At 37.3% G+C, this 14,138-nt stretch overlaps 1 protein-coding gene across 10 annotated transcripts in view; it reads right to left on the bottom strand.

The window, feature by feature from the left end:
* Positions 1-12,222: 12,222 nt before the first annotated feature.
* Positions 12,223-14,138, bottom strand: part of LOC123504837 (zinc finger protein OZF-like) — a 182,409-nt gene continuing 180,493 nt past the window's right edge. For all 10 annotated transcript variants that reach the window (XM_045255712.1, XM_045255719.1, XM_045255710.1 and 7 more), the window contains 3 exons: positions 13,840-13,982; positions 13,191-13,379; positions 12,223-12,588 (listed from right to left, as the gene is read on the bottom strand). In XM_045255712.1, the coding sequence (XP_045111647.1) occupies positions 12,565-12,588; positions 13,191-13,379; positions 13,840-13,982 (356 nt within the window). In that variant the 3' untranslated portion in view covers positions 12,223-12,564. The remainder of the gene's footprint in view (positions 12,589-13,190; positions 13,380-13,839; positions 13,983-14,138) is intronic.

Raw genomic sequence — 14,138 nt, 5'->3', positions numbered from 1 at the left:
AAGTTAGGTTAGGTTATAGTCTTGTTAGTTGGTGTAGGATTTTGTTCATTACATTTCTTCTAAGCCAGATGTATTTAGTTATTTCTTTTACCATTTAGTAATCAAACTTTTCATTCATTTTCTTTACAATAACGTTATTTCATTGACTCAATCTATATATTTTCACTTTTTTTCTCAAATACTTGTTATTCAATTTTCCATAAATAATCACTTGGACATTACTATATTTTCAATCTTAATGCCTTTAGTTTGACTGTTTACATTTTCCAATCTTCTTGCAGGAGTACTACTTTGATCATCTCTGCCACTGCACTACCAACACCACCACCTCAGTGTCCTCTATCATCACCCTCGCTAGGTTGTCCTCCAGCTGCCAAATGATGGATTTTAATTTTTCTTTACAGTCAGTTGGTGCCAATCATGAAACTTCATATCTTTCACTTTCCTCTTACATTTTCTTTTCCTTTTACCGAAGACTTTTACCTGTGTTCATACCCCGACTCCCTTCGGGTTAGCTTCTTATGTCTCTCTCTCTCTCTCTCTCTCTCTCAGTAGCGTCGCGGTGGGATGGAAGGGCGGATGGAGAGTGACGATGGGACAGGAGAGCCGCAGGAATGTGATGATGCAGTGGAAGAGTCTCAGGAGAGCGACAGTGAGAGAGAGAATTAACGATGGGGCGGTAAGGTGGCTGGTAAGTGATGGTGAAACAAGAGAGAGAGAGAGAGAGAGAGAGAGAGAGAGAGAGAGAGAGAGAGAGAGAGAGAGAGAGAGAGAGAGAGAGAGAGAGAGAGAGAGATGGTGGAACGGAGGGCTGGCTAAAAGAGTGCCGGAAGAACCACGTGGATTTCCGAAGGTGGCGAGGCAGCGGCAGAAGGCGGGGCGGGTGACGCACTGCAGCAGAACCATCCCTCCCCTGCCGCGCCTGCTCCTGCTGATCAATAGTAACCTAACAGCCCGCCGCTACACGCCCCCACCCGCATCCCAGCCATGCCTCACTTACGCCCCCGCCTACAACTTAACCAACTTCAAAATACGCAGCCAGCCAGCTCGCCCGTGCCCTGAAACTGTAAGATATCAGAGATACAGATGCCCACGCCTGTACTGCAACGAACTTCCTTAGCCTAAGAAGTCCTCTCGTGTCTTGCCTGTCGTCCCTCGAAACACACCTGCTGGCCGGCCTTCCCCAAGCACCTCTGTCCCTTCAGGTTTCAATTTCCTTCTGTAAATTATGGATTTTCTCGTACTATATTTCCGTGGCAGCATCTTTTTAAATCATTCCTTGTATACCATTCAATTTTCTTACGTCTCTATACTTATTTTCACTCCTATTCAAGATGCTACTATTACTGCTATGTTGTTACTCCTACTACTACTACTACTACTACTACTGTTGCTGCTACTACCACAGCCACTAATAATGACACTAATACTTCTTCAGGAGGCATTTGCAAGGCTGGAAAGGAATGTGATGGGAGATGTGCACTGTCCCTTCCCCGCGCTGCGAGTGTTCCCCCTCAAGCAACCAGCATGGAGTTCATTCCGCGGGCGGTTGGGGCTGCATCCACCCGTCAGCCTCCAACACTCATCACCCGGCTACAGGCAGATTTATGAGCGTCTCAAAGGAGGTGGAGACCGAGTAAGAAAGAAGAAACGGGAAGGGGAGGAAGAGGAGTAAGAGGAAGACGTGGAAGAGAAGGATAAGAAAAACTAAAAAAAAAAAAAAAAAAAAAAAAAAAAAAAAAAAAAATAGAGTTCGCAGCATCCCACGAAGAGGACGTGAATGAGCATCTCTCCTTCAGTAGCGGGACGACGTGCAACGGCATCACTTCGGGGAAAGGAGAACACAGGAGGAAAGGAAGGAGAGAGAGAGAGAGAGAGAGAGAGAGAGAGAGAGAGAGAGAGAGAGAGAGAGAGAATCTGTGTCTGCTCGAGAGATTACATCCGTCATTCCTAAGCGTGCCACGTCCTTCACAACATCGATTTCCCTTTTTATGTAGTGTGCCAAGGTCGCGGAGACGAAGGGCGAGGCTGAGGTCACAGGTAAAGGACCGCGCAGGGAAAGGGAGAAAGTACACAACATACAAACTGCTTCTTCAGGGAACAAAACCCAAGAAGTCCCTTCCTATATCATAAAACTGATGATGCTTGTTAAGCTTGTTATGCATTGTCAGGAAAGCGGAGTTCATAGGTAGATTAACCGAAGGAGAAAGGAAAAAAAGACAGAGTATACAAGCTTCATGGGAGAAAAAAAAATGGTAAATTTTCACGTACGATTTGAAAGTTTTAAAAGATGTTTATTGATGTTTTAGGTCATGAGAAAGAAGAGAGAGTTCAATGATAAAGAGTCACGCTGGAAAAAAAGGGGAGGAGAGAAAATACGTTTCATGGGAGTGTAAGATCTGTGATTAATTTTCATTCATAATCTGAAGCTTATAAAAGATAGTCACTGATGGATGAAGTCGTCGAGAAACTATCAAGTTCAGAAGAATTGTCACTCTAGCGGAACATGAAGAAAGAAGGGTCGTATTTTAACACAGGATTTGAATCTTATAAAAGATGACTGATGTCCTATATCTTTCACTTTACTTCCGTCATACTGGTTCAGAATATCGTAGCTAGAAGTCTAAGGGATTCATCAACCAATAGCGTTTATTACAGAAACCTTATTGAGTATTTCTATAGTAGTTTGTTTTCCTCCAAGTGGTTACCAACTTCGTCTGTTATAGGTGCTTCTAGTATCTTCTTATATAAATCAGAGTTACATTAGTAAGCTTCCACTCATGTAAGAAAGGTTGAATCTATAACTGCAAGGACACAAGGGAGTATATATACGGTACTTGCTCTACGGACAATGAAATTCATGAACTCAATCTGTATCTATGATTTGAGCGTTAATCAACCGGCAGTTTTAGGACTCGCGAAATTAAAAAAATATTAACGGCATGTTTAGAGCGAAAGGTAAACGCACAGAAAGAGAGAGAGAGAGAGAGAGAGAGAGAGAGAGAGAGAGAGAGAGAGAGAGAGAGAGAGAGAGAGAGAGAGAGAGAGAGAGAGAGAGAGAGAGAGAGAGAGAGAGAGAGAGAGAGAGAGAGAGATTAATACCCGCAACTGTCTATATCGCTGACCAGAAATATCAAACATCACATTCCAGATAAGAAAAATAAATACTAAAAAAAAAAAATCAAATCAAAACGACGCAATTCCTCAGCCGGCGTATCCGAGAAACTTAGCACCCACAACATTACTGAGTTGGAGTCACGGATGTTCTTTGCGCGGCGACAGACATGGAAGAGACCTAAATTATTGCTTCCATTGCAGAACGAGGACGAGGGAAGGGCTGTCGTGTCTAATTGGCAATGCGACAGACTAGAGTTTCAGAGCTCATAATTCGACGTTAATGATAGCTAAGTGTAATATCACTCACTTATCTGCATTTATCATAGGTGGTGGTAGTAGTAGTAATAGTAGTAGTAGTAGCAGCAGCAGCAGCAGTAGTAGTAATAGTAATAATAATAGTAGCATGTCGATAGTTTTTTTAAAGGTAAGGGTAAATGTGCCGCTATAATGGGTTGACCGTCACCTGCTTACTATGTCACTCTGCCTCACTACTGACATTTCACTGCAGAAATATATAAATAACTTGGACGTGATACATTGCAGGATGTGTTGCCATGTTTTCATGAACACGACACACTCCCTGTACCGCTAACACAATACGCGCGTTGGTGTAATCAAAATTAAGTTATTGACCCTGCAAGTAAAATTTTCTCTCTCTCTCTCTCTCTCTCTCAAATGAATCAGTACCAACGAGTGTCCAAATATATTATACATATTCTTAAGCACGGCTCTCTCGTAAGAGTATTCTCTAAAGGCTTCTGAAATAAATAGTAATAAATAGTTGTGTTTTCGCAGCGGTTTTTTTGTTGTCGATGTGGAAATCTAGTGGTTGCAGGATCTCCTGACCAAAGATCCTATGAGGACTTGGCAGAAACTCGAGCATACTCCTCTCGGCACCACAGAAAATTATGCATTATTCCTCAAGTAACCGTTTCTTTACACCTAGTACCATAATTACGTTAGGCCATTACCATAAAGGAGCCCCCTTGAGAAGCGCAACTAAGCCTACATGTTATCAGACTACGTACGTATGAAGCGCTCGGCGAAAGTGGAAACTGCTGCAGCCTTAACTTACATTTGCTCCAATTTAGCATCGAATCTATGAGTAAGTAACTCCATAAATAATTCTGGCAAGCAACCAAGAAGTAATTGGCACCAGATACTGTTTATATGGAGTCGGAAGAGTGTCAGCGGAGCCTCACTGAAGTCAGGTCGTGTGTCATGAGTCGGGATGCAGGTTGTCCGTGGTGGGGATGCTTTGGTGTGTTCCATAATGGGTTTGTATTCCCTAGTGTTTCAGTACCTAATTGTTAACTCTTAACAAACTGCCCTGGCTTCTATCCTTCTCTCTGCAACTTTATCTCAAGTTTCCTTTCCGACCGTTCTGTTGCTGCTGTGGTAGACGACCAGTTCTCCTAAATCTATTAATAGTGGAGTTCCTCAGGGTTCTGTCCTGTCACCCACTCTCTTTCTATTACTCATTAATGACCTTCTTAACCAAACTTCTTGTCCTATCCACTCCTACGCTAATGATACCACCCTACATCTTTCCACGTCCTTTCAGAGACGACCAACCTTTCAGGAAGTCAGCAGATCACGCAGGAACGCCACAGAACGCCTGACTTCCGATCTTTCTAAGATTTCCGATTGGGGCAGACAAAATCTAGTAGTTTTCAATGCCTCAAAAAACTCAATTCCTCCATCTATTAAATCGACACAAGCTTCCAGACAACTATCCCCTCTTCTTCAATGACACTCAACGTCTCCCTCTTCCACACTGAATATCCTCGGTCTGTCCTTTACTCATAATCATAACTGGAAACTTCACATCTCATCTCTTGCTCAAACAGCTTCTATGAAACTAGGTGTTCTGAGACGTCTCCGCCAGTTTTTCTCGCCCCTCCAACTGCTAACTCTGTGCAAGGGCCTTATCCACCCCTGTATGGAGTACTCTTCGCATGTTTGTAGGGGATTCCAGTCACAGTTTTACTAGATCGGGTGGAATCAAAAGCTTTTCGTCTCTTCAACTCCCCTCCACTGAGTAACCGTCTTCAGCCTCTTTCTCACCGCCGAAATGTTGCATCTCTTTCTATCTGTTATCGCTATTTTCATGCTAACTGTTCTACTGATCTTGCTAACTGGATGCCTACCTCCTCCTGCGGCCTCGCTGCCCAAGGCTTTCTTCTTCCTCTCATCCTTATTCTGTCCAACCAACTCTCTAAAGCAAGAGTTAATCAGTACTCTCAGTCATTCATACCTTTCACTGGTAAACTCTAGAACTCCCTCCCTGCATCTGTATTTCCGACTTCCTACGACTTGTCTTCTTTTAAGAGGGAGGTATCGAGGCATTTGCTCCCTAAATTTGGCTGACGTTTTTCCTTTGTAGAGAACCAGCACTCAAGTGGGCCTTTTCTTTTAATCTTTTTTCTTTTTTTCCCCTTGGCTGGCCCTTTCCTGCATAAAAAAAAAATTATAATTTTTATAAACCATTACATCATCCTTATGGTACGTACCACACTTACCACCTGGAAAACAACCTGGTAAACTATCAATATAAGGTTTCGACAGAAAGACTACTTTAGTGCATACTTTCATAAACATTCATTTCTAGGGTCCCACATGTGTTTTTTCCCTCACAAACTAACACCTCTACACCAGGAGACCACATTTTCAAAGCTTACTCCGTGACGTCACAACGTAAACAAAGTCGCAAATCGACTGAGCAAGACCAATATGTTGGTACGTCGCTCGGCACCAATATTCAGTCGGAAACTCTACCGACTTGCCATTTCAGTGGCAAATTAACACATGTGAACCCGCCCGCCATGAGGCATCCCCGCCTGCGTCCGCCGTCATTTCTGCTAATGTCGCGTGCGACCAGTGTTGCCAATTCATATTCTTAAAATCCACTTGACGGATCCAAAATCCCGCTAAATTCCGGCAGAAACCCGCAAGATATATTCAAACTGTTGATATATATATATATATATATATATATATATATATATATATATATATATATATATATATATATATATATATAATCTCCTCTGTCTGCCCCCAAAACAATTATTCACTTAACCAGTACATCCACAGTTATCAAGAGGCAGGAATACTTATTCAGGCTAAGCTACCAGTACCTCAGCGACACTTACAGGCCATAGGCACACATGCGAGTCATATACGTCCCTTCTCTACTTGCCTATTAAACACACATCGCTCGACACGCGTGACACAGTCACATCTTACCACGTATGTCTCTTCCTCCCTTTACTTGTCTCCTACACTTAACACGTGACACACCGCCCGGTGTGTAATCTCAGCGTGATATAGAAACCAAGCTTGTATTACATGAACACAACTTTCTCGTACACACACACACATCCTGGGCGCGGCGAGGCAGACAGACATACCTCATATATGTAGCCCTCTGTTCAGCAGGAAGTAAGTATGGGATGTAACTCGAGGGGTTGTGGCTTCGCTTTCCCGGTGTTGGAGTGTGGTGTGGTCTCAGTCCAACCCGAAGATCGGTCTATGAGCTTTGAGCTCGCTCCGTAATGGGGAAGACTGGCTAGATCTGCAGGCGACCGTGGTGAATTAGACATTTTCCTCTCACACTTATACCAGTACTCGCATTCTTAACACTACCGTAATGGTAAACCTGGCAAACTTAAATGAAAAACAATACATAATCATATTCAGTGGTTTTTAAGCAGGCACTAAACTATACAATCCTGCTAGCCACTAAACCATTTTTTTCCCACGCTAAATGTCAAACAAACCTCTAGATTTAGCGGGAAACTCGCTAATTTGGCAACACAGTAGGTGATCGAGTCGTCTTTCGAACGATATCGTTTAGAGTTAATTTACTACAAACAAGATCTTTATACTCGAAAGGCTAGAGCTTCCATACCACAAAAGTAAATGGATCGTACATTTCGATATATTCGTAACATAGGTTAATAGAGATACTTTTTATGTACGAGGGGAAACCAGCCAAATGCAACAAAAAACCTGAAAAAGGCCCACTGCCGACATACCACATCAGATAGTTTGAGAAGGACTGCTTTAGAATATAGACCAGTTCTTTTAGCCCAGTTTTATCTTTGATGTTTAATTAGATTTACCTTCAGAGTAGTGTGTGTCCTTGGAGAGACCAAGGAATCCTGAGGAGAGATTGGAGAAATATGAAAAGATACAGACATGAGATTATAATCGAAAGAGTCCAAGGGAGAAGATAGGATAACAGCACAGGGTCGTATCAAGGGGGGGCAGGGGGGTGATTGCCCCGAAGCGCCATTTTCGTACCCGTCAACAATCTTAGGGGGGCGGGCCGCGGGAATATGAAAGAAAATACCACGCCGGCGAGATTTGCAGAACCCCCCCCCTCCAAGGTTTCCACCGAGAGAGCTGAAGAAACTTCAAAAATTTATGAAGCTGGGATAAACTTCCAGGTTCTGTTACCCGAGAAGATCGCGTAGAAGTTGCATAAAATAATAAAGTAGGCACTCCTGATTACGTGAGCTTCTACAAAGCTCACCTTTGTAGAAGCACATGATGACTTGCTTGGCCTCACGAACTTTCTCACCGACAACAGAGATAAAATAGTGGAGGCGGCTCTCACAAAAAGTAAAAAGCGTTGTGAGGCCTGGGGGGATTGAGATTAATGAGCAGCGAATTCTGAGAAAGAAAAGAATGCTTGGAGAACGAGTAGGAGACGAGCCCTGAAATGAAGAGGAAGATGTATGCTGCTGTTGACCGTTTGAAGGCTGAAATCAGTAACAGAAGTCAACGACTGCTGGCAGCCATCGAGTCAAGTTTTGGAGACTTGTTCAGGCTCAACATCCTACTGAGCCTTGATCAAGAAGGTCGGCAAAAACTCATCCAGCAGTTCGCTGGAAAATATGCCACTGACGTCAACGCAGCAGACCTTGAGATGGAAATTGAGGACATTCAAATATTTTTGAAACATCGAAAAGAAAAACCGGCAAACGTAGTGGAGTTCCTTGGTTTCATGTCCTCGCACTCAGGACTCTGTCCGAATCTACAAGTGGCTCTGAGGATCATGCTGACGATTGGAACTTCTATCGCGTCTTGTGAAAGGTCATTCAGCAAGCTAGAACTTATCAAGTCCTACCTAAGGAGCACTATGGGGCAAGCCCGCCTCCAAAGTCTGGCCCTTATGAGCATTGAGAAGGAAGTTCTCGATTGTGTTAATTTTGACGGTCAATGATAGCTTTGCTGCTGCTAAAACATGAAAAATGGATATGAGATAGATAGAGACTGTTCTTCGACTCAGTATATATGTGATTTATGTGAGCAATTTTTTTTTTTTTTGTGTTATAGTTTGTGGATTTGTGTTGAATTTGTGGTATAGCAGGGCCATATTTTGTGAAATAAAAGTGGATCTGTTGTCTTTATGAATTCATGCATGAATCTAGCTAGAATGGGGAGGGGATGGGTGAGAAAGGAAGGAGCGAGAGGGGCGCCATTCAGGATCTCTGCCCCGGGGCGCCACAATCCCGTGATACGGCACTGTAACAGCATAAGCAGATGGATCTGAGGTTAGAAAATAGTCAAGCATGTTGGGCTAAGGCAAGCAGTTTGTGGCAGGCATCAATATCATGGTACTGCAGTAACTGAAGGTTAAAAAAGAGTGAACAGGGCTATGCTGTGAATGCATATAAAGATAAAAATAATGGTCAATGCATTTGTTGCAGACAGACAGCATTAAATAGTTAGGAAAAGGATTTGTGATGGAGCAAGACAAAAAGTACTTAAATATTGTTAATATTGAGGCCAAAATCAAATTTGAACATCAAAATAGCACTGATCTATTATATAACAAATAAAGAAATCAAATGCTGGGTTTCCAATTCAGGAACTTCATTACAAAAAAGACAATAAATTAAGTTATTCCATGAATAGCGCATAAATAAATGGAATTTTGTGAAAATAAAAAAAAATCATCAATACACATTCAAAGCAAATGAAAATATTAAAAATTACACTGCACTTGAATAAAACCTACTAATTTCTCCCACCTGTGGAAGCTAGAGTTAAGGCCTGTCAGTTGTAGATGTTAGATTAAATAAGCCATTAAGAAAAAAAATCAAGGAAAGTTGCTAAAATGAGCATGCCACCAAGGCATTCTGGTCCCAACAGAAGACAAAAGCTGCATTTTTAGTGAAACATTCCTTGCATAAAGTTATCTAACATGTATAGCAGAGAAGTTCAGAAATAACTAATTTTTAACAGTTTGAAAAATAATTTCTGCAGAGTACATGGCAGATAGGTTCAGAAATCATTCCTGCAATGATTATTTTTTTAGGCACTACAAACTGGTTTTAATCATGTAGTCACCTGAAGGAAAATACAAGTTTAACATGGTAACAAAAATGTATGTAACATTCACTCCTCTGTTTACTTTAAGCTGCTGTTTGTTATATCAACATATTGCACCCTACATACAGTACAGAACACAGTTCTGACTCCTCTATGTACATTCAATGATTACTACACAACTCATGTGCCAACATGACAATAATTTCACAAAATCCATAAACCTAACACTGCCTGAAAGAAACATGAAACTAAGCAGGGTTATAAATTTTCACCATATAAAAAAGGAAACATTCACCATTAATATGAAGCAATCGTCACGTATAAAATTATTTTATATATATATATATATATATATATATATATATATATATATATATATATATATATATATATATATATATATATATATATATATATATATATATATATATATATATATATATATATATATATATATATATATATATATATATATATATATATATATATATATATATATATATATATATATATATATATATATATATATATATATATATATATATATATATATATATATATATATATATATATATATATATATATATATATATATATATATATATATATATATATATATATATATATATATATATATATATATATATATATATATATATATATATATATATATATATATATATATATATATATATATATATATATATATATATATATATATATATATATATATATATATATATATATATATATATATATATATATATATATATATATATATATATATATATATATATATATATATATATATATATATATATATATATATATATATATATATATATATATATATATATATATATATATATATATATATATATATATATATATATATATATATATATATATATATATATATATATATATATATATATATATATATATATATATATATATATATATATATATATATATATATATATATATATATATATATATATATATATATATATATATATATATATATATATATATATATATATATATATATATATATATATATATATATATATATATATATATATATATATATATATATATATATATATATATATATATATATATATATATATATATATATATATATATATATATATATATATATATATATATATATATATATATATATATATATATATATATATATATATATATATATATATATATATATATATATATATATATATATATATATATATATATATATATGACTATAGCGCACACAGTACAGGAGAGAGAAGACCCACAAAAGGATGGTTATCTTCATTATATCCACTTCACACAACGTTTCTGGAAAGTACATATCCCATCTTCAGGTGTATAACAAAACACTGTAAAAACACACATAAAACTTTAAAACATGACCTGAAGCAGTGGTCCTGCTACTAGTTTCCACAGATGTCTTCAGGAAAGACACTTATACGGGTTTGGGCTTGAATTTTGATTCATGTGTCCCTTCCCTGTTCAAGATAAATTCCATCAAAACGTTCCTACATAGAGCATACAATATTTGTATTACTTGGCTCCTGTTCCATAATGAACTTGAAAGACTACATTACTTTCATATTAATGGTTATCCCAAAGACTTAATAGAGAAACAAATTAAGAAGTTTATCACCAATAAATTTGTTACTGACAATTTTGTGGAGGATAAAACCAAAGAGGTTAGATACATTACAATGCCCTTCTCAGGACAATTTAGTTACTATTTACGTAATACAATGTCTCATTTACTCAAGAAACATGTTCCAAATGTTGATTTTATATTCATTTTTGTTAATAAAAACACCATAGGTTCCTTATTTAAATTCAAAGATGCTATTCCTACTCCTTTGTGCTCAAAAATTGTATATTGCTTTAGATGTCCAGACTGCATGTCACGGTATATTGGTTCCACCTGTCGGAACCTAAAAATTAAAATTTCTGAGCACTTGGGAGCATCGTATAGAACTAATGCTCGTATCACTCAGCCTAGTTTCTCAAATATTAGAGAACACGCATTACAATGTAATCATGCATTTACTGATCAGGACTTTAACATAAAGTATAGGGCATATTGTAACTCAGACCTTAGGATAGTGGAATCTTTATTTATTGTGAAAGAGAAGCCAGAGTTAAATGGCACAGAACTAGCTACCAAATTATCAATTTTTACTTAACAATTTCGAACTGGGTGCAATAGTGTCATTTAGCATAGTTAGGATTTGAGTTTCATATACGTGTACGTACTTTGTTTCAACCAATCAGCATTGAGAATTCTTTTAGGCTAAAATATTTCTGTAATAGACTAACTGTTTTACATCATACTTTTAAATTTTCCTCTCTTTTGCATTAGCTATTACATATTAGAATATAGTGTTATATACTGTATTGGATAGTAAATTCTTACTCAACCAATCAGAATTTGCCAGTTAGTGAGTAGGAGCTTATAAATATTGGTAAGCCAGTTTCCCTCCCCACTTACCTGTTGGAGGAACTAGTAGCAGGACCACTGCGTCTGGTCATGTTTTAAAGTTTTATGTGTGTTTTGTTATAGATCTGAAGATGGGATATGTACTTTCCCGAAACGTTGTGTGAAGTGGATATAATGAAGATAACCGTCCTTTTGAGGGTCTTCTCTCTCCTGTGTGTGTATATATATATATATATATATATATATATATATATATATATATATATATATATATATATATATATATATATATATATATATATATATATATATATATCCTAAATATAAACAAAAAACTTAACTAAATCATTAAAAAATTTTCTGATACTGACAACAAAATTATAATTAAGCAATAATAATTATAATTACTTTTAGTCTACATGACAGGAAGGAAGAATAGTACAAGTATCTACCAGTTTCTGCCATTCCAAGCAACTCCACTGATAATGTTTACATCATCAGAGGACCTGAAGTTCCCAAAAGTATATTCCACAAGCGCTTTCTTTCTCAGTGCTTGCTGAACCTTGTCCATGGGTTTAGTGGTGAGAACCTCTCTTCTACCAAGCACTGCCAGGCTGCTGATGCCCATCTTATTTGTGATGATATCCAGTGCCCTGGAACAAATCTCTGTCACACTTTTCTCTCCAAGAAACATATTTTCCCTTGATTTAAAAAAAAATACAGTTCCAGAGCTTTACCCAAGTAGCTTCCTGGGTCATAGGTGATGGAGTGGGAATGGCACTAGGAATTCTACTTGACATATCATTTGGCATATTCAGGTTCTATAAGGTAAGATCACAAACTTTACATTAATAATCTGTAACTGCTTATAACACTTTGTTGAAGAATACATTACAGTACACCACTTAAGAGCGTATATCAAGATATCAGGGGGACATGTAGAGTAAATACAAAAGAATAATGAAAGATATAGCATGAAAACTTAGGTACATGGAGAGAAGTATGATGAGATGAGGGCCTCTGAATTACATCAATCCTCCTTTGGAAATGCCTTGAAAAAACATCACTGACAGAGACTATTTTTGTAATTTCTTAAGAAATTTGTGTTGCCTCTCATCTGCTCATTCAAAAGAACTTAATTACCATAGTGCAAATCAGTGCACAAAACAGGCCTCTTTGGAAACATGAATTTAAACAAAGGCTTCTTTGGAAAGCTAAGCATCACAACACAATGAATGAGACACTCAGCACTTACTTGCATGAGAAGTGGCAAGTTCACCACAGTGCTAACAACTGGCTCTTCCACTGGGTAATGTTTTCCCTCTTCAGGAACCACTCCAAAAGCCAATACCATCCCAATGTGGCGGCACATCAGAAACACCCATCGTTTGACACAAGACATAGTGCAATACCTTACTGAGTCCTGCTCATTGTCAATGTGCCACTGTTGGTAGAACAGATTATTTAGTCATATGGGAAATATTCAGATGTTAATAAACACTACTGTACTCACAATCTGACTGTTTTACTGAACAGATAATTTCTCTAATCAAAATTTTGATTCTGCCTAATTTTTCATAAATACCTTGGCAAGTTTGAAATCTTATTTCAACATTTTACAATAGAAAACTTTTCAAGTAACGACCTAGAAAGACAATTTAACATTTCAGAAATTCAAAACTATCATAACATTCCAGTAAAAACCCTGATTAACTGCTTAAAAGGCCTTATTTAATAATTGGATAAGTATTAAAATAAAATCAACAAAATGAGGTTTCTTTCATTACACCGAAAGAGAAAGGCCGAGCTGATGCTAAAAATTTCAATCTAACTAGAAATAAATCTGAACAATTTCAATATATATAACACATTATGAAAAGAATTTGTCAAGGAAAGTACCTCACCTTGCATGCAATCCCAACATGGTACTCCCACAGGGACTCATTGATGACATCAGTGGATACATGGAGTGGAATTTTTTTTATCAAGACTGAGTGGATGTGTTGGAAGAGCATGTCCAGAGAGTAGACCTTCAGTTTGTCCTCACCTGTGCATGGAATGATTACTAGACTTTCAAGGTACTGCCATCACTTTGTCAAAATCTTAATTACATTATGAAGTTTTATATTCTTACAAACTATGGAAAACAACATATATGAAAGGAAAACTGTATGGAGAGAGAGAGAGAGAGAGAGAGAGAGAG

Source organism: Portunus trituberculatus, chromosome 17 (assembly GCF_017591435.1).
Source record: "Portunus trituberculatus isolate SZX2019 chromosome 17, ASM1759143v1, whole genome shotgun sequence".
In the NCBI taxonomy this organism is placed as follows: domain Eukaryota; kingdom Metazoa; phylum Arthropoda; class Malacostraca; order Decapoda; family Portunidae; genus Portunus; species Portunus trituberculatus.
Note: the sequence above shows the minus strand (reverse complement) of the source record. Positions and strands in the feature narration are given on the sequence as shown.